Source organism: Ursus arctos, unplaced genomic scaffold (genome assembly GCF_023065955.2).
Source record: "Ursus arctos isolate Adak ecotype North America unplaced genomic scaffold, UrsArc2.0 scaffold_1, whole genome shotgun sequence".
NCBI lineage: Eukaryota > Metazoa > Chordata > Mammalia > Carnivora > Ursidae > Ursus > Ursus arctos.
In genome coordinates, this window is record NW_026622763.1 from 76,338,716 (window position 1) to 76,365,281 (window position 26,566).

General features: G+C 43.5%; 1 protein-coding gene across 3 annotated transcripts in view; it reads left to right on the forward strand.

The window, feature by feature from the left end:
• The window catches only part of CASP10 (caspase 10), a 33,039-nt gene extending 9,006 nt beyond the window's left edge, over window positions 1-24,033 (forward strand). The window contains exons 4-9 of one of the 3 annotated variants that reach the window (XM_048213955.2): window positions 98-233; window positions 4,222-4,331; window positions 11,796-11,904; window positions 13,865-14,357; window positions 21,443-21,501; window positions 23,785-24,033. In XM_048213955.2, coding sequence (XP_048069912.1) covers window positions 98-233; window positions 4,222-4,331; window positions 11,796-11,904; window positions 13,865-14,357; window positions 21,443-21,479 — 885 coding nt within the window. In that variant the 3' untranslated portion in view covers window positions 21,480-21,501; window positions 23,785-24,033. The other 2 variants (XM_026492189.4, XM_048213956.2) reach the window with 2 other exon arrangements.
• The last annotated feature ends 2,533 nt before the right edge of the window (window positions 24,034-26,566 follow it).

Sequence of the window (26,566 nt, forward strand, 5' to 3'; positions counted from 1 at the left end):
GGCAAAACCTGGTCTCTAGAGGCCATGCGGGTAATGTTTAAAGAATGAATGGATCATCAGAAGGCAAGTACATGTGACTCCATTGATTCTCTTGCAGACCTCTCTAAGTTTCCTGGCATATCTGGAGAAACAAGGTCTAATAGATGAAGATAATCTGAGGTTACTGGAGGATCTCTGCAGAAGAGTTGTACCTAACCTTATGAGAAAGATAGAAAACTATAAAAGAGAGAAAGGTAACTAGCTTACGCTTGCTTGCTTGCACAAGACCATGGGAATTCTTTTTTTTTTTTTTTTAAGATTTATTTATTTATTTGGGAGTGAAAGCAAGAGAGATCACAGAGGGAGAGGGAGAAGCAGATTCGCCGCTGAGCAGAGAGCCCAATGTGGGGCACGTTCCCAGGACCCTGAGATCACGACCTGAGCCAAAGGCAGATGCGTAACCGACTGAGCCACCCAGGCGCCCAAGACCATGGGAATTCTGAAACTAATTGGTCCTATACTCATCACTCTGATAATATTCTTTTAGGAAAGCCAGAACTTTCTCCTCAGCTGTTCATTCAAGACATACTTATTGAATGCATACTCTGAACGAGGCACAGGTTTAGAAGTTGGAGACACAGCAGTGTATATAAGCAAAGCTCCTGCTATCTTGGAGTTTATATTCTAGGGAAGAAAAGGAGTTTTAGTTAAATGTCTTTTCCTCATTCTTACGTGGGGCTGAGAGTATAGAAAATTGTTTTGAATGAAATAACAAAAAAAAAGGAGGCAGGGTAGCATAGGCATTAAAAATAAGGTCTATGGAGTCAGATTGCCAGGACTCCACTTATTAATGGGACAGCGGTTCTTTTCTTAACCTTCCACTTTCCCCATCTGTAAAGTGGGGATAATAACAGTACCTACCTCATGGGTGTTTTGAGGATCGAATGAAGTAATTCCTATAAAATGCATGTCTGGCATAGAATAAAACATGTTGCTATGGATATGTTTGTCAGAAAGTCATGAAAACTTTCATATTCTCAGAAATTACTACCAGAGAAGAAGAATTTTATTTCCTTGTTTTTTTTTTTAAATCCTGTCTTGTAAAGGTAGTATTGCTAAAGGTAATAGCAGAAGGTGGAAATCAAACCTGGTTACCTTACCGTGTATCAATATGCTAAGTATTTATGTTTTTCCAGGTCCCATTTCTCCACTGTTAAACAAGAGCTAAAATAAAAATGCATGAGTATAGGGGCGCCTGGATGGCTCAGTCAGTTAAGTGTCTGCCTTTAGCTCAGATCATGATCCCAGGGTGCTGGGATCGAGCCCTGCATCAGGCTTCCTGCTCAGCGGGAAGCCTGCTTCTCCCTCTCCCTCCGCTGCTCCCCCTGCTTGTGCTCCCTCTCTCTGTCAAATAAATAAAGTCTTAAAAAAAAAATGCATGAGTATATTCATGAAGCTTTTATACCACACCCATATTTTAAGTCAGTGAGTCAATCTGGTGTGCAAATATCTTTGGTTAAAAACGAAACCAGTTAAAAGGAAACTTCTCTCTAAGAATGCTATAAATAGGGCTCTCTGCTTAGCATGGAGCCTGCTTCTCTCTCTCCCACTCCCCCTGCTTGTGCATTCTCTATCTGTGTCAAATAAATAAAAAAATACAGTCTTAAAAAAAAGAATTCTATAAATACAAAATGAGTTGAGAAACAAAATATCCTGTTGTTAAATTGATAAAATCTCAAAAAATAACTAAAGCAATGAATAAATGCATAACTTAAGTAAAAGTTATGAAGAATAAAAATGATTCTTCTAACCAAAGTTATCAAGTGAGAAATAAAAAGCAGGGAGTTGATGTCAAAAGTACATTTAGGGGGCGCCTGGGTGGCTCAGTTGGTTAAGCACCTGCCTTCAGCGCAAGTCATGATCCCAGGGTCCTGGGATCAAGCCCAGCATCAGGCTCCCTACTCTGCTCTCTCTCTGCCCCTCCCCCCGCTTGTGCTCTCTCACTCACTCTCTCTCTCTGACAAATAAATAAAATCTTAAAAAAAAAAGAAGTACATAAAAGTACATTTAGAATCCTCACTGAACGCTGAATGCAGAGATTTTTTTTTCTGATTACGTTGCCATTTTCCTGTAGTTAGTACCCCCCACAAAATAAACAGAGCGGTGGTCAGATGATTTTGTATACTTGAACTCTGGAGAAGGCACTCTGTAGTGTTTATGCAGTAAATGCTTCAGTGAGTCCTGAGACCTGAGCTTTATATCAGAAGAAGAATTCTAATTTTGATTTTTCTTTTCTACAACCTACCTGCTGTGTGATGTCTTTTGGGTGTCAAAAGAAAACAACCAACCAAACTTGTTTTCCTCTGCTACTATCACACCAGCACTTCTGGAACACTTCTGACATGGATGGGTAGGATTCGTCCATACCAAGCAATTCTCTAAGTGTGTGTAGATACCAGCTGGGTGTCCTATGATTTAATCCAATTCTGACACTGACCCGAGATAGTACAGACCTTAACTAAATTAGGTTAAGGGCTCAGTGCCCTAAGACTGCCCCCCACTTCAGACACCCGTCACAAGTTAGTAGGTCCCCAGAATACCCATGACTTCTGTCCGATTTAGCTACAAACTGAGGGTTCCCATGACCCCCTTCTCAGGTTCTGTAATTTGCTGCAACAGCTCACAGAACTCAGAAAAACAGTTTACTTACTAACTTACTTGTTTATTATAAAAAGATTTGACTCGGCAACAGCCAAATGTAAGAAATGCATAGGGCAAGGTATGTGGGAAGGAGCATAAAGCTTCCAGGTCCCCTCCAGGCGGCTTACCCTCCCAGCATCTCCACATGTTCACCAATCTGGAAGCTCTCCAAGCCCCTTCAGTTAGCGATTTTTACGGAGGCTTCATTGATTAAATCATTGGCCATTATGATTAATTCAACCTCTAGCCCTTTTCCCCTTCCCAGAGGTCTGAGTGCAGGGTGGAGAAAGTTCCAACCCTCTGACTGCGGGTTTATTCCTCTGGTACCCCGCCCGTCCCCCTCCAGAGGCTACCCAGGAGCCCCAATCACCAGCCGTCTCAGTAGCATCTTAATAGCAAGGGACACTGAGCATTTCAGAGATTCCAAGAGTTTTAGGAGCTCTGTGCCAGGAAGAAGAGGTCAGAGACCAAATACATATTTAGTGCTGTATCATAGATATCAGTTAGTATTTCAGTATTGACTTAGTATAGTCCTAAGAGCTTGGGCTTAATTCTTCCATTTAGGATGAAGGACTAAAGGACTGAGAAGATGGTAGGTGACTTTTCCGCAAGTGAACGTGATCCAAAGACAAAGCCCATTGTATCTGATGAGGACACAAGCCCTATTTAAGGACCACCAGGTTAACTTCTTGCTTTCTTGAGCTTTGGCGTTTGCTTTAGTATTTTAAATTTCTTATTAAAAATAATGCATAATTATAATAAAATTAAATAAAAATTCAAATAATGATAATACAGAGTTTATCTACTGCCAGCCCATTCCCCAGAGATAATCATTGTTTGCTGTTTGGAGTATACATAGAAAGACAATTTGTGTGTGTGTGTGTGCGTGTATGTATGTGTGTGTAGAAAGCCAGATAAATATATATTTAATTAAAATCACGCTAATCATATTCGATAAACTTAGTTTAGTCCCACCTACGAGACCTCACATTTCCCCATGTACATAATACAGACATAGGTCATTCTTATTAATGGTTCCATTGAAATACATTTTATGTACATAACATTTATTTAATCACCACTTTTGAATTTTTTTTCTTGAATGTTTTTTTCTTTTCCTTCCTTCCTTCCTTCTTTTCTTCTTTCTTTATCTTTTTTGCTATCGTCTGAGTTCTGGCTTTATTTTTTGAGGTAACACTTTTGTAATCTCTACTTGGCCAATATCTGATGCATTAAATACCATAAGTTCTGAAATAGTATTTAGTAAAGCATATAGTAATTTTAAGGGATAATAAAATTATAAAAATAATAAAAACGTAAATATAATAAGAAATAAAATATAATAAAAGGAATGAGAATATAATGATAAAAACAATGTATAAGTTCACACTTTTTTTCCCCTAGGTGTATGTGTAGGCCTCTTTAAGCAAATGGCACTACAAATCTTCATGTGCCTATAAAATAATTTCCTTCGATGCTTGGTTATCTTGGATTGCTACTAGTCAGATGATGATTTTTGTCTTACTGTGATTCTATTTGCAGCCTCCCAGGTAGTGACACGTCCCACAGACCAGGAACTGGAGTCTTTGCATCAAAGAGAGGAAGGACCATTTTCCCATTCACATATTGAACAGCTGTTAGAAGCCTTACCGGTAGGTTCATTGGTGTGTGGGTAAATGTTTAACCACCAGCTCTTCTCTCCACCCTCAACACCCCACCCCAAAAAGAAAGAGAGAGAGAGAGAGAGAGACCCTGATGTGTAGTGTTTGGTGTAAACGTTCCCACCGTGGCTGATTTCATGCTACCAACACGACATCAGTTCCATGACAGAATTTCTGAAAATCTGACGAATGGCTTTCACTAGCTGGTTTGCGTTGACCCCAGTACACCACTGGGTTGTTGTGAAATGCTTCTGTTCTTATCTATACGATTTGATCAAGGCCAGCTTCCCGAACATATAGCCTGTGTAGTCCCAGACGGCCCCTGCTTTTTTAACGCTCAGTGGTCACTGTTTAAAAATTCTTAATATTGTTTGAACAAGGGGCCTCACATTTTATCTTGCATGGAGCCCCACAAATTATGTAGCCTGTCCTTTCCAAAGGACAGGAGTGCCCAGCACTAGAAGGGTGAGCACAGCGGAAACACTGGGAGATTTGCAGTCGGTTTCTTAACAGCATGATCATGATCCTTGGGAGCCACACATGACGTTCTTCCCCGGGACTTAGTTTCTTCCCAGCAGATTTGGGCAGTTTTATTTTGCTAACATCAGTCAGCATCAATGAAGTTATCTCGGCCTTGAAATTTTTTGGTGCTTTTAATTGTGGTAAAAGACAACAAAATTTACCATCTTAATTATTTTTAAATGTACAGTTCTGTACTGTTAAGTACATTTATATTGTTGCATGACCAATATCCAGAACTCTTTCTGTCTTGCAAAACTGAACCGCTGTGTCTATTAAACAATAACTCCCCATTCCCCTGTCCCACGCGCCCCTAGCGAACACCATTGTACTTTATATCTCTATAAATTGGTCTACTCTATTTACCTCATATAAGTGGATTCATGCAGTATTTGTCTTTTTGTGATTGGCGTATTTCACTTAATATAATGTCCTCAAGGTCCATCCATGTCAGAATTTTCTTCCTTTTTAAGGCTAATATTTCGCTGTGTGTATAGGCCACATTTTGTTTATCCGTTCGTCCTTCAGTGGACGTGTGGGTTGCTTTCACCTTTTGGCTCTTGTGAGTAATACTGCTATGAACATGGGTGTACAGATATTTCTTTGAGATTGCGCTTTCAACTCCTGTGTGCACGTACCCAGAAGCGGAATTGCTGGATCGTATGGTAATTCTCTACTTCATTTTTTGAGGAACCTCCGTACTGTTTTTCACAGCAGCTGCATCATTTGCATTTCTGCCAGTAACGCATAAGAATTCATCCACATCCTTGCCAACACTTGCTATTTTCTTGTTTCAATGGCAGCCATCCTAATGTGTGTGAGATGGTATCTCGAGGTAGTTTTGATTTGCGTTTCCTTAATGATTAGTGATGTTGAGCATCTTTACATATGCTCGTTGTTGGCCGTTTGTATTATCTTTCTTGGAGAAATGTCTGTTCAAGTCCTTTGCCAATTTTTTAATTGGGTGGTCCGTGGAAGTTTTATTTTTTATTCTTAAAAAAATTCTCTGATAGCTTCTTTACTACTTTCATGATTTCATATTTTTACACTTACCGTTTTTAATCTTTAAATTTGGAAATAATTTCAATCTTAAGGAAAAGTTGAAAGAATGCAAATAATAATAACAACACAGTGTACTCTTTGACCAGATTCACCTACCTGTTGTTGACTTTTACCCCGTGTGTATTAACCTTTGCGTGCTTTCTCTGTTATCTATTTATGTAAGCACATACTTTTTTTTTTTAAGATTTTATTTATTTATTCGACAGAGATAGAAACAGCCAGCGAGAGAGGGAACACAAGCAGGGGGAGTGGGAGAGAAAGAAGCAGGCTCATAGCGGAAGAGCCTGATGTGGGGCTCGATCCCATACGCCAGGATCACGCCCTGAGCCGAAGGCAGACGCTTAACCGCTGTGCCACCCAGGCACCCCAGCACATACTTTTTTTCTCACATTTTTGAGAGTAGCTTGCACACATCATTGCTTCTTACTGCTGAATACTTTACTGTGTATTTCCTAAGAATAAGGAAATTTTTCTTACAGAACTGTAGTACTGTTATCCCAATGCCAGGAAAGTTTACTTCATACAATACTTTCTTTTTTTTTTTTTTAAGATTTTATTTATTTATTTGACAGAGATAGAGACAGCCAGCGAGAGAGGGAACACAAGCAGGGGGAGTGGGAGAGGAAGAAGCAGGCTCATAGCAGAGGAGCCTGACGTGGGGCTCGATCCCAGAACGCCGGGATCACGCCCTGAGCCGAAGGCAGACGCTTAACCGCTGTGCCACCCAGGCGCCCCCATACAATACTTTCACCACGGTCAAGTGCTACATTTCAGTTTTGTCTGTTGATCCAGTCATATCCTTTATAGCTTTTTTCTCCTCCAGTGCGTAATTCATCTGGGATCATTATGGTATTATCATGTCTCTTTAGTTTCCCTTAATCTTAAACATTTCTACAACTTTTCTTTATGACATTGACGTTTTTGAAGAATACAGTCATCCCCACTACCATCTTTTATAAAAAAAAAAATAGAATTTTCCACATTTTTGGTGTGTGGTTTGCCTATGAGTCGCTTCAAGCTATACATTCTCACCAGAATATTACCTAAATGATGTACCCTTCTCAGGGTGTCCCATCTGGAAGCAGTGGTGTCCATATGCTCCCCATTTGTGATGCTAATTTTGATTATTTGGTCAAGGTGTTGTCTGATTTCTTCACTATACAGTTTGTTTTGCATAGTTACTATTTTTCCCTTGCAACTAATAGGCAACTGGTGGGGAGACATTTTAAGACCATACAAATATCCCACTCTGCATTAAGAATTTCCCCTAGATTGAGTATCCATTGATGATTCTAGTGTGATTCAGTATTTACCTTGTTGGTTGAAAAAGCAATGATTTTCAAACTCCACTGTTTTCTCCAAGTTTATGAGTCAGCGGTCAGCATGGTGCTGTATGCAAGAGCCCTCTTTCTCCCCAGAATTTTTTTTTGCCCATTAAATATAATCCTCCCCACCCACTTTTTCAGCTAGTTTTATGTATGCTCGGATACTTAGGTGCGTGTAGAAAATACACACACACACACACACACACACACACGCACACACACAGAGGACTTTGCTCTTTGCCTTAGAAATTCAGTAGTTTGTAAGGGGTGTGGCTCAACCATGGTTCCGAAGTGTAGCTGTTTTGCTGACCTTGGACTCCACTCTGGCCATGGCCTGATAAAGGGGGGTAGCTGTCGCGGTGCTGGGAGCATGGGAGCACCTCACATTACATACCTTCTCCTAGACTCTCGGGGTTGAAAGGTGTCTTAAAAGTTATCTAGGCAATCCTGCCCCTGGATAAAATGAAACTTGGGAAATCATGCCAAGTTTCGTCTGCACCTGGCAGGTTTTCTTATGTAAAAGAGCACTGCCAACCATTGCATTAAATGAGAAGAAACAAGTAGTATCCCCTAATTAATGAATTTAACATTAAAAACCAAATCACTAATTAATGAATTTAACATTAAAAACCAAATCAGTATTTTTGAGTGTGGCATTAGGATTTTCTTAAGGAGAGCCACGTCTCTCTATTGAGAAGACTTAACAATGGCTTCCTGTTAAAGCTTTATTGGGCCCTTATTGTTGTAAACAGTACACTGTGGCCACAGGTCATTCATTCCTTCCTCTCTGACACAGAGATTTGGGGGTGTCTACAGATGATGCAGCATTTTCAGAGTAAGAGCCAGGTGGACCTTAAAGCTTATCTCTCGTCCCTGTTCAGGCTGGTTTTATCAGCACAAGGAAGGAGACAAATCAAGAAAACCTGGGGCAGGACCTGGGGAGGCATCTGTGTTGCCTTTAGTCCCAGGAAGTTCGCTCAGCTGCTTGCAGAACCAAGTGGACCAACCCAGTAAACAGCCTGCTTGGCCCTTGGATGTGGCCGAGAGAAACGCTAGCATTTTGCAGGAAGGAAAAGGTGGCTTGGGGGAAGAATGGCCGGAAGTGCTTTGGAGAGTGAAACCGAAATTCTTTTGCGTTTTTGTTCCCTCAGAGTCGGGGAATTCTGGTGTTGTGCAGCCTGGGAGCGAGGCGGTGCAGCTTTGGTCTGCCTTGAAGCTAAGTCCCCCTCTTGTAGCCAGAAGCTCAGAGGGCTCCAGCAGGGAGGCGTCCCTAGAGACTTGGGGGCGCCGTGCTGGTCACCTCTCTCAAACGATGAGAGCGCAGGTGCTGTTTCAGTTTTGTATTTAATGATCTAGAACATTTATGTAGGACTGAAGTCAAAACTGTCAAGAGAGTATACTCGGAGGCTGCATTACATTCCTGCCCCTTCCCCTCCCCCATACATTGTCATCTTTTTTTTAGTTTATTTTTTATTTATCCTATTGTTACTTTTGGCAAAAAACCCCACCCAACCATATCTCCCCTTCATTATAAAAGAGGGAGCCCATTAAAATACTCTTCTTCACTTTCCTTCCCTCATGAAACAGTATCTCATGGGGACGTGTACAGCGTCTTCTGCGTCCTGCTCCACTGTGCACATGGGCCGCAGTTCTTTCCTGCACTTTCTGTTGCTGGACATTCGGGTTATTTCCAGTCTTTAGTTATTCCGTATAATGCAGTGAATAAATATCCTTGTGTGTGTGCCATACATCCTATTTTTGTCACTGTGTCTTTGTGAACCTCCTCCTTTGAAAGCAGAGAGTCAGTTCTCTTGTTGTCACTCGTCGCTGACCTTTTCTGTGGCTGGGGATAAGGTATCTGTCCTTCTCTGCATCAAGTCCAGCCTCCGGCCCCCATCCTAGCTGTGGATTTCCTGTGTTTCATTCATTTCCTGTTTCCTCAACGGAAGGGTTCCTGGCAAGATCAGCCTTCAAAGAAGAAATGGTAGATGTTTCCAACACACTTTACATAACTTGGATCGGTATGGCAGGAATAGGAATATCTGATATATACCAAGCAATTTGAGGTGACTTAGGTGAAGGTTAACAAATAAGTGGAGAATTCATTTCTGATCTCAGTTCAGGCATGGATTATACCAGGCTTTTCTGTGGGAGGATGGAGAGGGATGGGTGGTTTCTACTCTGAAACCCTTATGCAATAGCATCTGGGGAATGCAGGCAATTGCTTTCCCCCCCACCCTTCAGAATGAGCTCACCCTCTGGAAGGAGGGATGGGAAACCCTGGTTCGGCTGAAACCCACAGGCCAGCATGACTGAGCAGAATGCTGATTCTGTGGAAACATCTGGTGAGGTGGGGCTCCATATGCTGCTTGTACTTTTCAGAGGGAGAGAGTCCAGAGGGAGAGAGGTCGCTGGTATGTTCGGTGACCTGAATCCTTGCCCAAAAACCATGACGTTTTGGAAAATATTCCAGAATCTGCTACAGGGCTGAATGGCTTATGAACAGGGCTTTGGTGTAGTCTCTCTGTGATATGTAAAGTTTATCAGAGGCCATTCCTTATTTTATTTATTTTTTCTTTTTCTGGAAATTTAAACTTCGGAGTCCAAACACTTCACTTTTCTAGGAATCTCTTCTTTCTGCCTAAGTGGGAGATTGCATGACACAATCTTGATGAGAGTTACCATTACTGAGCACTTGTCACGGGCCAGGCCCTGTTCTAAGAACTTTCTAGGGCTTATCTCATTGAATCCTTCAATCACTTGGAGATAGGTACCATGGTTATTACTGCTTAATGGTGAGGAAGTGGAGACTCAAGAGGTCTAGTACTTTCCTGAAGGGTCACATGACTAGAAAGGAGTGAGGCTGGGATCTGAACCCAGCAGTCTGACTCCAAGGCTCCCGCTCAAAGACCTACCTCTACCACTGTGTAGCTCCAGGAGCTCAGGCAATGGCTTCACCTCTCTGAAAAGTAAGAGTTTCTTTAGGTTTTGCAATTCTGTGCTTTGGAAGTTCGGACATGACTTCTCTGGAGCATTACCTTCTCCTAAGGTGAGGAGGAATTTACAGGTGCTCTGTGCACCTGCGGTTTGGCGTCCTCTAGGTATGCTCTATGGTCTGGGGAAACTGGATGCACTCAGCCTGAGCTGCGTACCCAGGACTGGCCCTTAACTATAGTTAATAATTAACTCAGGCCTCAGAGATCACTGGATTCTACTGAAAACTTGTAGGGTGTGAGAAAAGAAAAGCTTCAAGTTTCGTTTTCCTGTACTGTCACATGACAACCCATCATTGGCTTCATCTCTGCGGTGGATTCTTATTTAGAAGAACCAGGGAGTTTGCAAGAACACTTCCGAGCAATGCAATCTTTAGCCAGTGCCCAAGACATGACTACATCAATCCCTGGGCTGTGGGCTGATTTTCGCCCTGCCCACACTGGGTCTCTGGGCTTCCCCTGTCTCCCCTCTTTCTGCTTCTTGGTGTTCGCATACCCTCTCTATATCCAGTAACAGATAAATGCTGCCAAAGCCCACCCAAGCTTTCTGCCAAAAACACTTGAGCAGATTCATGGGATCTTGACTCCCACCCCATCCTCTGTCAGGACAGCTAAATGTTTGGGGACGGATATTTGAAGAGTCTGAGAACTTCTCCTTGCAGGCGGCAGAGCAACGCTGGTCTCCACGGAGATGCTGTGAACATCTACTGGCACTCTACCTTCCGAAACCAGCACAGAGGTGTAGAGGGTTCTTCAGGTCTTCTCCCGCAGGGTCCATCCCTTCATGACTGTGAGGGCTCGGAGCTGTTTCTGTCATTGTTCTTCCTCTCTCTGTGATTATCTCTGACCTTCCCACCTTTTTCTGAGACACTCAGAACTGTGTTGGCCTTTGGCCGTGGAGGCGGTGCTGTCGTCCTCACAGCCATACAGAGCCTTCAGATTATTTCCGGGTAGAATTTTCTTTTCTGTCGACCGAAGCCACTTCTTTTCTGCTTGGATCAAAGACATACCAATGTTTTTGGGAGATCATGTTAGCCACACAGAGGCCCCACCGAAGCCAACTCAGCTTATTTGTCATCACATGCTGTTAAAAATAGCCTTCAAAAATAATTATGTGTATTTTAAACTTCTCACTGTGATCTCTACCAGAGAGACTTCTCTGTTTTCAGAGGAGTCAGATCAGTCTAGGATCTTACCATCTGACAAGTGATAAGCATTTGCTAGACTTGTTGTTTCATTAGATCCTTACTTATGCTTTCTTCACTTTGCTGATCCAAAAAGGAAGATACTTTTGCATAAGCTCTTGATTTGCCAAAGTTAAAGCACATATTCTGTTATTTGACGCTGCTGACAGTCTGCAGTCAAACCAAGTGAAGTCGGAATTTTAATCCGTACCTGGCGTTCCACCTTAGACCTAAGGGATTAATTCCAGGCCAGGACCAGAATCTGGAGAGCTCGCAGCCTTTGGTCCTGATAAACGGAGTGGTTGGTTAGAAGCATTAAACCCTTAAAATGAGGATTCCCTAGTAAGCGGTTCTACCTCTTCTTCTTTCAAGGAGGCAGGTGTGTACAGGATGGATCGGAAACACAGAGGCCACTGTGTTGTTGTCAATAACCACAAGTTCACCTCGCTGTCCGATAGACGAGGGACTAATACAGATGCTGGTAAGAAAATCGGGAACAGTATATCAAATGCAAGTGGGGGATCTTAAAAATCACTTTTTTATTTTCACGTTTTCTTTCTGTAACTTTAATTTTCCATTTAAATGTCAGGATGATATCATAAATGTTTCTGGCCTCTTGTATGTCCCTGGTGTCTTAGTCCACCTGGACTGCTCTACCGAAATACCCTAAATGAGATGGCTTATAAACAACAAACATTTATTTTAACAGTTCTGGAGGCTGGGAAGTCCAGGATCAAGGCTCTGACATTTTGATGCCTGGTGAGAGCCCACTTCCTAGATGGCAGTCTTTGTGCTGCAACCTCACTTGGCAGAAGGGGTGAGAGAGCTTTCTGGGGTCTCCCTGTGGGCTCTACCCTCACGACCTCATCTCCTCCCAAAGGCCCCCCATTCCTCATACCCTAACTTTGGGGCCTAGGATTTCAACACATGAATTTTGGGGAGACACAAACCTTTTTTAATTTAAATTTTAGGTAGTTAACATACAGTGCAATATTGGTTTCTGGAGTAGAATTTAGTGGTTCATCACTTACATACAACCCCCAGTGCTCAGGGCGCCTGGATGGTTCAGTTAGTTAAGCGACTGCCTTCGGCTCAGGTCATGATCCTGGAGTCCCAGGATGGGAGTCCCGCATCAGGCTCCCAGCTCAGCAGGGAGTCTGCTTCTCCCTCTGACACTCTCCCCTCTCATGCTCTTTCTCTCTCAAATAAATAAAATCTTTAAAAAAACAAAACAAAACAAAAAAACACCCACTGCTCATCATAACAAGTGTCCTCCTTTACGCCCATCTCCCATCTAGCCCATCCCCGGCCACCTCCTTCCATCAACCCTCAGTTTGTTCTCTAGTGTTGAGTCTCTTTTGGCTTGTTTCCCTCTCTCCTTTTTTTCTTTTCCCCTTCCCATATGTTCATCTGTTTTCTTTCTTAAATTCCACATATGAGTGAAATCATATGTTATTTGTCTTTCTCTGACTGACTTATTTCACTTAGCATTATAACTCTCTAGCTTCAGCCATGTCATTGCAAATGGCAAGATTTCATTCTTTTTGATGGTTGAGTAATAATCCATAAATATATGTATTTATGCACACACACACACCACATCTTCATTATCCATTCATCAGTCGGTGGACATTTAGGTTCTCTCTGTAGTTTGGCTATTGTTGATAATGCTGCTGTAAACATTGGGGTGCATGTATCCCTTTGAATCTGTATTTTTGTATCCTTTGGGTAAATACCTAGTAGTGCAATTACTGGATCGTAGGGTAGCTCTATTTTTAGCATTTTGAGGAACCTCCATACTGTTTTCCAGAGTGGCTGTACCAGTTTGCATTCCTACCAACAGTGTAAGAGGGTTCCCCGTTCTCCGCATCCTCGCCAACACCTCTTGTTTCTTGTGTTGTTAATTATAGCCATTCTGACAGATGTGAAATAGTATCTCATTGTGGTTTTGATTTGTATTTCACTGATGATGAGTGATGTTGAGTATCTTTTCACGGGATACACACATTTAGACCATAGCAGGGGTGTCACCAGCCTGTCGAAAGAGCGACAAGAGTCCCTGAGCATTTAGGACTCTGTGGTTTGGGGGAAAGCATGGTGTGTCAGCTAGACAAAACCTGTGTTTGAGCTCTGGCTCCACCACTAACCAGTTGGGGACTGTGGGAGAGTCCCGGGGCCTTGGCTTCCTTTTCTGTGAAGTAGGATGAAAGTTGGGCCTCTGCTGGCTCTCAGGACCATCGAGATAGCACTGTGGGTACTATAAGAAGGCAGGTAGTAAATTGTAAAATTTTATTGTTGTGAAAGTAAAAAACTCCAAGCTTCAGGCTCTTTGCTGTGCAAGTTTTATAACTGTTCACATTGTTTCATCCCTTCATCTTATTTCATTCCACTCAATTTCATTTCATTTTATCATTTCCCCTTTCTCTCCTTTTTTTTTACAGAGGACTTGAGGCATGTGTTTGAGTGGCTTGGGTTCAGTGTGCATGTATATCATAATGTGACCAAAGGACATCTGGACGAGGTTCTGCAGGAATATAAGTGTCATCCAGGCCATGCTGATGGAGACTGCTTCGTGTTCTGTGTTCTGACCCATGGGAAGTTTGGAGCTGTCTACTCTTCAGATGGGACCCTTGTTCCCATTCAGGAGATCACGTCTCACTTCACAGCCCAGCAGTGCCCTGGACTGGCTCACAAACCCAAACTCTTTTTTATCCAGGCCTGTCAAGGTGAAGAGATACAGCCTCCTGTGTTCATTGAAGCAGATGCTGTAAACCCTGAGCGTGTATCCCCCTCCCTTCAGGACAGTATTCCTGATGAGGCAGATTTCCTTCTTGGCCTGGCCACTGTCCCTGGCTATGTGTCCTTTCGGCACGTGGAGAAAGGCAGCTGGTATATTCAATCTCTGTGTAATCATCTGAAGAGCTTGGTCCCAAGGTGAGAGTTTTGAGTTGTTCCTTCCACCTACCTCTTTATCCATCTGTCTATATACCTGTTTGTCTATGTATTCACACACCCACCCATGCACCCATCCATCAGTCCATCCATCGGTCCATTCATCCATTGTCCGTCCATCCAAACACCTGTCCATCCAACAAACTCTATTGAGTACCAGCATATAACTGGAAAGGAAGAAACAGAATTTAAAAAAAACCACAGTCCCTGCTTGCTCACAGTCTAGAGGGATAGAAAAAATAGATGGGGGAAGAGCAGCCCCTGTGGTCAACACACATTGTAAAGCATAGGTGTTATGGGAACACCTAGAACTAGTACCTCACCCAGATTTGAAGGATCAGGAAGAGCTTCTAGAGATGACAGATAGATGTTGGGTAAATAACTGGGACGAAAGGCATGCAGGGCAGAGGGAACAGTATGAGTTAAGGTAGGAGGGCCTTTTATTTGTTCGTTTGTCAGTGTCTCATACTTACTGAGTGCCTGTGTGTTGCCTTCGGCATTATAACACCTTTGATCTGCCGCTGCTCTCACGACTTTCCTCCTGGATCTGCCGCATGCTCCTTACCTGCTGCTCTGGAAATGGGCCTTCACCATGGTTTAGCCCTGGACCCCGTTCTCGGCTCTCTGTAGCTCTCGGCAGCCTTAGCTATCCCTGGAAGCTACTGGTCTCCGTGAAAATGTCTCCCAAATTGCCATCTCTGGTCCATTAATCTCTGAAGTTTTGGAGAGCACAGTTGTTTCATTCAGCTTTATAGCCTCATACTTGACCAATACCTTCTGTGTTGTTGAGCTTGATAAATATTTGCTGGACCCATGAATGACTGAGTGAATCTCCTCCTTCAGGTCAGTTCTGTATATTTCTTGCAGCATGCCAGACATCCTACCCTTGTGTTGCCCTTGGAGCTCATGTTCAGTATGCCTAATTCTGAATTCATCTGCTCAACCCTCTCCAGCAGCCTCCTACTCCTGAATCCCCATTTCTAGGAATTGTCATCATGCTCTTCTGGGAATTCAGAATTGGGAACTCAGGATTGGAATCTTGAGTCAACTTTAGCTTTTCCCTCTTCTTCGCTAATCCCTCCATCCCCACTGTAGCTGTCGAAGACCAATGTCCTATGACTTCAGGGACAAGGCAGTGTTTATCAAGGTCTTGTGTGTGCCTACTGTACTGGGTGCTGAGCTAGGAACTCGGGGTACAGTTGTGACAAGAGAGACAGAATCTTTCATGGAGCTTATTGTCCAGTGAGAGGAAGAGAGGTAATGAAGATGTAAGTAAGTGAGGGGCGCCTGGGTGGCTCAGTCGGTTAAGCACCTACCTTCAGCTCAGGTCATGATCCCAGGGTCCTGGGATCAAGTCCCACATCCAGTTCCCTGCTCAGTGGAGAGTCTGCTTCTCCCTCTTCTTCTGCCTGCTGCAGCCCCTGCTTGTGCTCTCTCTCTCACTTTCTCTCATAAATAAATAAAATCTTAAAAAAAGAATGAAAATAAAAGATGTGACTGTTACAGTGTTCTTAAACACTAAATGTAGAACTGAAAAACTTCATATGATTTAGCATTTCTTTTTTCAACTTTGAAATAAGCATTTCCTTATATTTGGCAGGACTCCAGTTAGAATCTTGGCCTGTTAAACTAGGAAGAAGCCACATGTTTTAGGGTTTCTTTCTGTGACTTCTCTATGATGTGATTTCTGTCTCCTGATTGAAAATATTTTTTCGTATCTGCCTGCAGACATGAAGATATCTTATCCATCCTCACTGCTGTCAACAATGATGTGAGTCAACAAGCAGACAGACAAGGAACAAAGAAACAAATGCCCCAGCCTGCTTTCACACTACGGAGAAAGCTAGTATTCCCTGTGCCACAGGAAAAACTTGAACAGTAGAGAGTTTTCATTGATTCTTTGGCTTGAAAGGAAGCTTTGGTCATCCATTCCAATCCACCCCCCCCCCCGCCCCCGCCATCACAGGAATCAGTGATAGACGGTGAGCTGGCCTGCATCTGTCATTCTGATAACTGGAAATACCTTATTTTCTGAGGCAAGCAAAATCTTTTTTTTCTTTTTTCTTTTTGACAAGTCTGAATGTTAGAACACTTTCTTTCTTGAAGCTTTGGATTGTAGTCTTGGCTTTAGTTGTATGCCCTGAGAAAAAGCAGTTGGCCTTGGTTTGTGCATCCATGAAGTAAAGGATGGAATGCAGGTATATTTTAAGATTCCTTTGAGCTCTAAGAACCATGGTTTCTTAGCCTCAGATGAGCTTCTATTTCCTCTCTACATGAGCACCCCTTATTATCATTCTGCATCCCCTCTGCATGGCCTTGTTTTGGACATTGGATAATGGTAGAGATCATGCATGGTTCCTTGATCTTCTCTGCTCTCCCCTTCCTAAGGCTCCTCTCCCGCACATCTACCTAGGTGAAAATTTGGTCTATATGATGCCCATTTCCTGCTTTAGCGTAAGGAAGGTATTCCTGCAGGAATTGATTCTCTTTGATTGGGAACAGGTTCGGCTCTTAAGATGATGACAGTCCGAATGAAGAGAGACACACTCAGCCACTCTGGGAGCAGAGGCTTTACGGCCTGAGGTTAAACCCCATGTTGGTCGGAACCTTTCAGATGCCGATGATAGAATACCCACATCAAACCAGCTAAAGCAAAGAAGGGTTTTTGTTGTCTCATTCATCTGAAAACACACAGATGGGTGGTGCTGGCTTCCGATGAGGCTTGAGTCAGGACTCAGTCTGCATCACAGCATGTCTCTCTTTGCCAGGGGTTCTCTCAGTGGCTGCACTGTGCTGACTGTGGTCAACAGCCCCTACCTTGTCCCCCACGTGCTCTGTTCCTCTGGCCCAAAGGATGGAGGAGGAAGCCAGCCTGAGGGTCTGAAGCTGTTCACAGGGGATGTTGTTCTCTCCTTAAGAGAGTTGTCAGGCTGTGCCTTGGGGGGTGTGGTTCTATCTGGAAGCCTTGATACTTTTTACATTAAGGTTTTGAATATCTTTATTTATGTGAACTTTTTTTTTTTTTCAATTTCAAGAGGAATTTCTTTTTCAGCTCCTGAAGGAGGGAGGTTGAAAGTCTTCTCCTTAAGGCCTTTATTTCCAGATGAAGAAGTTGAGGCCCCAGGAGGCAAAGTGATTTGCTACAGTTCCCCAGATGGTCATTGTTTACAGGATTTTTTCCCACTTGAGTGAACTGGAATGTCATGGGACATAGCAGGGCTGGAGGAACATTTCCTTGGATATGAGATGTTCATGAAAGATGTCAGGGGCTGAAGAAAAATCACTCTCAGTGATGCCTGATTTTGTAGTTATTCTTGTGAAAGTCGCATTAGTTTATAGTGTATTTGCTCTGAGAAATATTCACAAGAAGCTTTTTATAATAGTAATTATGTGGATGGAGCTAGTAATTATATGGATTTGACTGTAGCTTGACCAAGGAAAGGAGTCTAACGCATATGTCAGGATGATCTTCCAGAACTCGTGTTTATACAAGTCAAGGCTAACCGATGGTTATCACAATCTTTGCCCAGTTGAATATACACAGCTTTTGGCCATTTCACAAAAGCTTCTCTGCAAGTGAAGGATGGTGTGGTTCAAAACAAAAAGCAAAGAATCGAGAGGGAAGTCTTGGGTTTCCTTTTGGCGTTGTGACTGTCTTGCTCTGAGACACTAAATCGAGCTAGTTTTTTGAGTCTTATCTATGAAATAGAGAAAAGTTACCTATTGCAGATGAGGATTTAGGGGAATATATAATGTATGTATATTGTAAATATATATATACCCATTTAAATCCAGTTGTTGTGAGATACACATAAGGCCTGTAGGAAGCAGATCCTCTGGCGTTAACCTCAATGGAAACAGCAGAGTGCGAGTTCCTTTGCGTCTAATTCCAGCTGAATTTTAGCCGCTCATCAACCGTAGCAGTCCCCACCGATGTCCTCTGAGTGAAACGCTGATTCTTCCCTCACTGAGTCACAGTGTCCCCAGCAGCAACAGGCCAGCTCTGGGCTCTGAATCCAGCCGGACAAAACACCGCTAAGGAACTCTCCTTCAGCAGCAGCATTTGGGGTTCGATGCTGAAGTACCCCGGTCCTGTGGGTCTATTCCATATTTCTGCTGTGCTGGAACTTAGTGCTTATGCAGGGTTAAATTCTGGAATCAGGAAACGAGCCCACAAGCTTTCTTGTCAGAGTTCTCTGGCAGGCACACCAGGAGTCACTAGGCATTGATGACTGGAAGTCACGGGCCTATGTGGACACCAGGAGCACACCCATCCTTCAGTCATTTCTCCTAAATGGAGCGTGTACACACTTGTCCCTTGTCTGTGTGTGTGTGTGTGTGTGTGTGTGTGTGTGAATTTAGAGCGAAATACGGGAGGCTATTTGTTCACTGGTATTTGGCGGTGGCTACAGCCATCGTCTGCCCAGACATTAATTCAAGAAATGCTCAGACCAAGTGAGGTTTCTATATATTTTGCTTAGTTGTGCTCAACCTACAAGAGCTGTGGTTAATTTTTTCTTTCTTTTCTGTTTTTTTTTTCCCTCAAAAATTTGGTTTCTATCAAACAAAATGAAGGACATGGAAACTTTTCATAGAATATTATGCCAATGTTATTTAAGAATGATGCTACTGGTGTTGACTATTATTAGAGATACTAGTCACCACAACATCCTCCTGGCCTCTGCTGCAGGGCCTCACCCCGCTGGTGGGCAGGTTTGATCTCACCAGGGTTCCCCTTAGCTCAGGTAATGCAGACATACAAGCAACTGATACAGTGTGGTTACTGATGCGTCAGAACAGACACTGACCAATATAACACTATGCGGGGCACCACTGAACAGCAGCCCTTTATCAGTGATCCTGTCTCCACTGAGGGAGACCCAATGAGAAGCTGACCTCATTTTGTAGATAACTTGTGTGCCATATTTGAGTCCTAAAATCTTCCAGGACCGATACTTCCTGAGTGATTTAGTCACGTTGTTCTTAACCTGGAATTCTTGGGTCCTTGGATGTTTGGGGATTTCTTCTCAGGGTCTACGAGTCTTCCACCTTCGGTTTGAAATGCTTCATTTCCTTTTTGGTGATAATCTTCAGTTAATAGAGGTGGATCCTGGCTCTCCTGCATGCTCACTTCGTACTTAAGCACTGACAAACAACTGTGTCTGCATCCTGGTGCCCTCAGGAAGTGATGAACTTTACCCTGAACTTTTTAATATAGCATGGATTGGGGTTCCCGGGGCTAGCAGTCCTCAGATCTCTTGTTGGGTACCAGTAGTTAATCTATCTGAAACCTGCTCCAGTCCATTCCCTTAAGCCGTGACAGACTCCTAGTCCACCATCCCTCCGCCCCTGCTTACCTCTCAGCGGAGGGAACTCACACTACACACAAAGTCATGGGTTTGAGAGCTTGGAGGAACCCTAGCTGGAGAACCCGTGGTCCAATCTTCAGTGTCAAAGGGCTTAACTAACGTCTGGCAGCTCTTAGTGTAGGATTTGCAGTCTTACCACCTGCTTTCACTGTGAGACGCCTTTATTTGTCCTTTTCCCTGTTGTGATTTTTGTACTTAAACGCCCTGCCTTGCATTCTGAATTCTGGAGCCATGCCAAACAATCGTAACCAACTTGCGGTGAAGTACATGTTGCTTGTGACAAGTTATTTAACTTTGTTTCTGGTAGGGTCTGGCTCTCAGAAGTCTGCAGTTCGCCTTTAACGATGTGGTAAAAATATCGCATTTGTGGTAAAGACACCTTTGTGTCTTTAAACAGCAGCTAAATTTCTGAAAATGGAATCCTTTTTAAAAAGTATTAGGAGAAATTCCCTGTTTAAAGGAAGACTGATTTGCCAGTATAAACAACCACTTTGTAACATAACTTCTGCATATGTGAATTTTTAAAAGAGGCTTTTTCCTCTTTTAAAATTTTTAAATTGTATGAATTTTTACTTTTTGAATCTATTTTTGAATAAATAATATCTTTACATTGCTCAAAGAGAATACAAAAAGGTATTGAGGATAAGTCTTCCCTGCATTTCTACCTACCAAATGTGCAATCCTCCCACCTCTGAATCCCAGAGATAATTTCAGGATTTCTTAATGCAGATGCAGATATGACAGATACAAATTTGTATGTATTTAAAAGTAGGCATTTCTTGAAACAAAGTACATACACTGTGAAACTCAGATCTCTCGTTGGACTCATTTTAAATGATTCTGTAAGGTGCCTGGAAGTACTTGTACAGCTGTACAGTGGGAATGCCTTTATGAGCTTTGTGGACGGGTTACTTGTGGGCAGTAGGAATTGTCTGACCAATAAAAAAAAGGGATTTTTTTTCCTTTTTACCTTTGAGTAATATCTTTGATTTCTGCTTATGTAGTAACATATGCACATTTTGGAATATTTGGGAAGTAGAAGAACACACAAAGAAGAGTTAATTCCCTTATGATTCCATTTTGATGTATGCTCTGCATTTGTCCCTGAGCTTCCCCACCACCTTTAAATCAGCTCACCTGCCGCGTCCTCCCAGTCTTGCATCCGGTCAACTCTGTCATTACCAGTATCCGTACCTCCACCCACAGCTCAGCTGCAGACAGGCCTCCCTGACAGCCGCCTGCTACCATTCCATCTCACTTTCTCTAGGACCCTCCCGCCAAAGCCTTCAGTGCCCCGGGGGCCTCTGGTTAGTCCATTAACCCTATCTGCCGTCTTTCCAGTGCCAGCACTACCCCTCACTTCTTCCCTCCCTCTTTGTCCAGCTGGAGTCCCATGTGTCGTTAACCGCACTCGCTCACACCCACCCTCAACACCCTTGCCTTTCCCGCAGTCCTCCTCATGGGGCAGGATCCAAGCTCTGGTTAATCCCATATGCCCACTTACCCCCATGTTTGTACTGGAATTTCTGGTAGAGGCGGGTGTAAAAATACACAGTGTTGCAGACCGTTCTCATTTAAAACCAATGACCATAAACTTCGAACAGGCTTTCGGTGGTTCTCAGCAATCCTGTAACATTTCCCTGGTTATGTCACCCTCTGCTTTCTCAGTCTATTTTACACTTTCTTTTGAATTTTCAGACCTGTGTCATCCTCCACTCTCCTCGCTTTACTTTGATGGTCTCAGTGGCCTCACTAAGGTAAGTAATCCGAGATTTCCACCTGCCACCACCGAGCCGTGATCCACCTGCTCCCTAACCGCATTTCCCCGCGTTCTGTCCTGTCAGCAGCGGGTGCACCGTCCGGTCTGTGCTTCTCCCAAGAGTCAGTTTGGCTCTGGTGCGGGGCTGTCCCATCCTGCTCACTCTGAGGACACCACTCTTGTAGCCCTTCCTCCTCTCTCCTGCTCTATTAACTGTCCCCTCTCACCAGATCATTCCTCTCAGCACACAAAGCGTGCTGTAACTTCTCTTCCTTCAAAACTAAAACTAAAACAACCAAAACCCCTGAATGCAGATCTTGTGTCCCGTGCTCAGAATCAGATCCCGAGAGGAGGATTCGTGTGCAAGTGAGCTGTTCAGGAATGGCTCTCCGTTTACAGGGAGTCAGAAAACCTCCCTCAGCCCTCCATCCTCTGCTGAGAGCGGCCCCGGGTGGGAGACCTCAAACTTCCAGGCACTTCCTGTGGTCTTGATATAGCTGTGGAATATAGGTGAGGTTTGGTGCGGTGAGGTCCAGAGCCCACAGCCAAGAAAGAATTCTTGAGCTGTCTTTGGTGCAAAATGGTGGTTTTATTAAAGCTCAGGGACAAGACCCATGGGCAAAAAGAGCTGCTGCACCAGGGTTGTGAGGGGTGACTGATTATATACTTAGGAGTTGGGGGACTTAAGGAAAAGGAAGGTTTTCAAAGTAAGTTTTGTATGTAAAAGAGGACCTAAAGATATTCGAGGCCTTGTCATTGTCAAGTTAAGGTTGTGTCTCCCTCTAGTAAAGCATTAACATTCAGTCAGTTGGGAGTTTCCTGGAGGAATGTTATACTCTACCTATTACAGGTCCTTGTCAATGGGCTGCAGGTTATAAGGAAATTTTATTTTATTTACATTTCCTTCTCTACCTTTGTTCCCACATCACTGTGGATGTGCTGAGGGAACAGAAGGCAAGCTGAGGACAAAGCAGAAGCTGACACCCCACCCTGCCTCCTTCCCACCCCCCATGGGATATAGGCGACATTCTTCAGGCACTCCTGGCTGCCCTAAAGCTAAGGAAAGGGAAAACAAATAGTTAACAGAGATCACAATCCTAAAAGACAGGAGTCTCCCTCAGTTTACAAATGTCTTAGCATTTCTATCAATACCTAGCTTCCAGAAGGAAATGTAGATACAATTAAATGTTCTTATAACCTGCAGCCCACTGACAGGTACTTGAAGCTGGCAAGGTGTAATGCTCCTTCTGGAAGCTCCCAACTATCTTACTGTTAATGCCTTGCTAGAGGGAAAAACCACCCTAACATGACAATGGCAAGGCCTCTATCCTGTGAGTCTTCTTAAATATATGAAAATCCTTTTAAAACCTCCCTTTTCCTTACCGCCCCCAAACTCCCAAGTATATAATCAGCCACCCCTCAAAACCCTGGTGCGGCAGCTCTTTCTGTCCACGGGTCTTGTCCCCGTGCTTTAATAAACCACGATTTTGCACCAAGGACGTCTCAACAATTCTTTCTTGGCCCTCGGCTCTGGACTGCACTCCACGGAACCTCACCTATATTCCAAAACCCTACCAGGTGGGTGATGTTAGGGCTCCAGGAAATTGAGTCTATGGGTCTCTGGAAGTTAGGCTATTGATAAGAGTGCTTTTTTCTTGTAAATCACTGAGACATTTTGTAAACTGAGGGAGACTCCTGTCTTGGGGACTGTGATTTCTGTCAGTTAACCATTTGTTTTTCCCTTCCCTCAGCTTTAAGGGACCCAGGAGTGCCTGAGGGGTGTCACACATGTCCTACCTGGGGGGGGGGGGTTGTCAGCTTGTGCGTTGTCCTCAGCTTGCCTTCTGTTCCCTCATCTGTCCGAGGGTGTACTCTCCTCACACAAACGTGTGACTCTTGAGAAGCAAAACGCCCTACAATCTGGCAAGCTGGCCAGACTGGCTGGCAGGTGGGGATGGGGTGTGGGGGTACGCAGAGGGGGATTAAAATGGATCAGAAGAGATCCGCCTGAAGCACTGACCACACCCCCTGCACTCCTCTTGACCCCCATATTCCCTCTCCTCCTCCCATCCTCAGCCTCATCCAACGTTTGCAGGGCCTGGGCAACAGTAAAATCTGAGGCTCATAACCTATGTGTTGAAAGAAATATCAACACACTGTTGTACTCTCCTGCTCTTGCTCTGGAATGACTTGAAAGGCCAGGTTGGGATTCATCATTTTTATGGTGCGCAGAGTATCTGCCTCTGGTCCACAGCCTGTGCCTTTCTCTTCCCAACCCTAGCTCCTTCGAGATTACCTGAAGCCCTCAGAGATGCAAAAGAACATGAAGAAAAATGTCGCACAAAGTCGGATCCGTGTACCCTTCAGCCCAGAGTTTTGTGAAAGAATTTTCTATGGTCTCAAACTAAAAGATTAGAGCTCTTTCTTGGATATGGCCACCTTTTTCTTTACTAATTCCCTATAGATCTGTCATTTGTGAATTTAAGCAAAAATGCCCTTTCTCCTTTTAACAATTTAAAAACATCAAAAACAACATTGAAAAGCTAAAGAATGAGCCACAGACTGGGACATGGTATGTACCACATATATAACTGACAAGGGATATGTAAATATATATAAATGCATTTATATTTATAAAATGAATTTATATATATAAAAATATATAAATTCTACAATTCTATAAAATAAACAGTTCAGTTAGATGGGCAAAAAAATATGAACCATTGGTGAAAAGAAAAGAATACAAATGAACAGTAAACCAACGGGAACATAATCTGCTCGATAATCAGAGAACTGCAAAACTGAAGCCACAATGAGTCACCATTTTGCACCTGTCCTATCGGTAACATTTAAAAACCCATCAGTAGCAAGTACGGGTGAGGATAGTATGAACCAGCAATTCCAGGTCTGGGTCTCTGCCCCAAAAGAAACTCTTGCACATGTGCTGGGAGACACGGAGGAGAATTTTCAGAGCATTATTGCTTGTAAGAGAGAGAGAGAAAGAAAAAAGGAAGCAGCTTAAGCAACCTAAATATCCATTGACAGGAGGTTAGATGGATTGGGGTATAGTCACATAAAGGAATACTCATCAAACAGTGAAACAAAATGAACTGGGATTATTAGGCCGAACCATTGAAATTGCCATTCCGTAAGTCAGGAACAAATATTGGCAATCTTGTATGGGTCAGTCATAGGCATGCAGGGCAGCACGATGCTTTCGGGGACTGAGTGGTGGTGAATGGGAACACTGTGAATACACCAAATGCCATTGAACTATTCACTTTAAATTGTTCAAATGGTAAATGAAATTAAAAGTCTATAAAAAAAAGAGCATATGCAATATGATACAATTTACACAGTGTGAAAAACCCGGACAGTCCTGCAGGTCGCTTGTACATTCGTACGCATGGTGTACAAATACAACAATAAGCATGGGTGTGATAAACAAATTCTGGCTGTTACCTGGGGTGGGTCTGGGATTTGGGGAAAGAGTGGGGAATGATGCAGGGGCTTCAGCTGCACCGGTCATGTTTATTTCTTCTCTTTCTTCTAAAATCTTTTTGCGTTGCCCCCCCCCCCCAATCTGTGTGGCTCCCTGCTCAGCGGAGAGTCTGCTTCTCCCTCTCCCTCTGCCCCTCCCCTCTGCTCGTGCTCTTTCTCTCTCTCTCAAATAAATAAATGAATGAATGAATAAATAAATAAATAAATCTTTAAAAAAACATAAAAAAAATTCGTTTTGCTTTGATGCTGGTTAATGTAATTTGGTCACCAGACGGGGTGATCTCTCTTTGGCCAGGTCAGGTACACAGGGTGGTTTTGCCCTCTTGGTTGGGGCAGACTGAGTTTCTTCCACCCCATACCTGTCTGTATTTTGGTGGTAGTTATTTCTGTGGCGGTGATCTAACTTGTGTTGCCAAGACAGGAAGGAGGGGCGTTGGCTCACTTTTTAGAGCCATCGTTGTTGCATGTCTAGTCTGGCACAGGAAGCGAGCCTGCGGATAAGAAACCCCCTTGTGATGCCTCTGAGTGCCCCAAACCTGTTCTCTCATACATCAGGTTCAAATGCAGACTCAACCTTCTTCATCTGTGACCCCCATTCCCACCCCAGTTGCTGCTGACATTTTTCCATCCCCAGAAGGCACAATCAGAAGCTCAGTTCTACATCTGATCAGCCTACATTTCTGCTTATTCTACCATTTAAAAGTATCCTTGTCCCTCTACTCATGTCTGCCTGTATCTCCAGCTCTGGCCACCCTTCAAGGAGACGGTGAGCCAGTTTTGTCTAGGTGCTTCTCGCTGCTGCCAAATTAGCAACTTCAGCCCTAGGGTCTAGTTGCTTGCCCACGCTGAAAATGATGACTTTGTGAGAGTGACAGAGAGGTGTTATTGTGCCCATTTTATGGATCAGAAAATCAAGGCTCAGAAAAGCTAAATAATAAACAAGGTCACACGACTAGAAATGGGGAAGAACCAAATTTCAGCTCCATTTGGCTGACCTCCACGTGCAGCGGCCTGTCCTTCCTGTCTGTACCATATTGCTCTTGTGAAAATATTTCCTGAGAGACAGGGGGCAGGCCTATACGAGTGGTTTGCATCCCATCTTGGGTTTTGGAGATGGGAGCCTGTCCTCCCTTGCTTGAGTTATCACCCTGAAATGTCGAGGAGAAGCCAATTTTATGAACAGTTTCAGGCCTGTAAAAAAATGGGCTTGGCCTAAGTTAAAGATTAAAATAGTTCTATTACTTACAAGAGAGGTGATTCATTCTGCCAGTAATCGAAAGCACAGCTATGTGCAGAAGTTAGGCGGGTCTGACCTCCTCAGGCTCCAGTTTCCATAGGTCTGGGATCCCTCTATGTGATGCGTGCACTCAGCCAGGTGCCCCCTTTCTTGCTCTGTGTTCGGTAGGAGATTATAATTTCTGGGAAGGACAAGGAAGTGAATTCAGTGGCAGTCAGAGAACATATGTCAGGCCCTAAACAGACAGATCTCAACAACTTCCTTGCTTCGGTTTGCCTTTGCTCAGATGCTTCCAGGTGCCTCTGGAGCTGTGGAGTTTAGAATT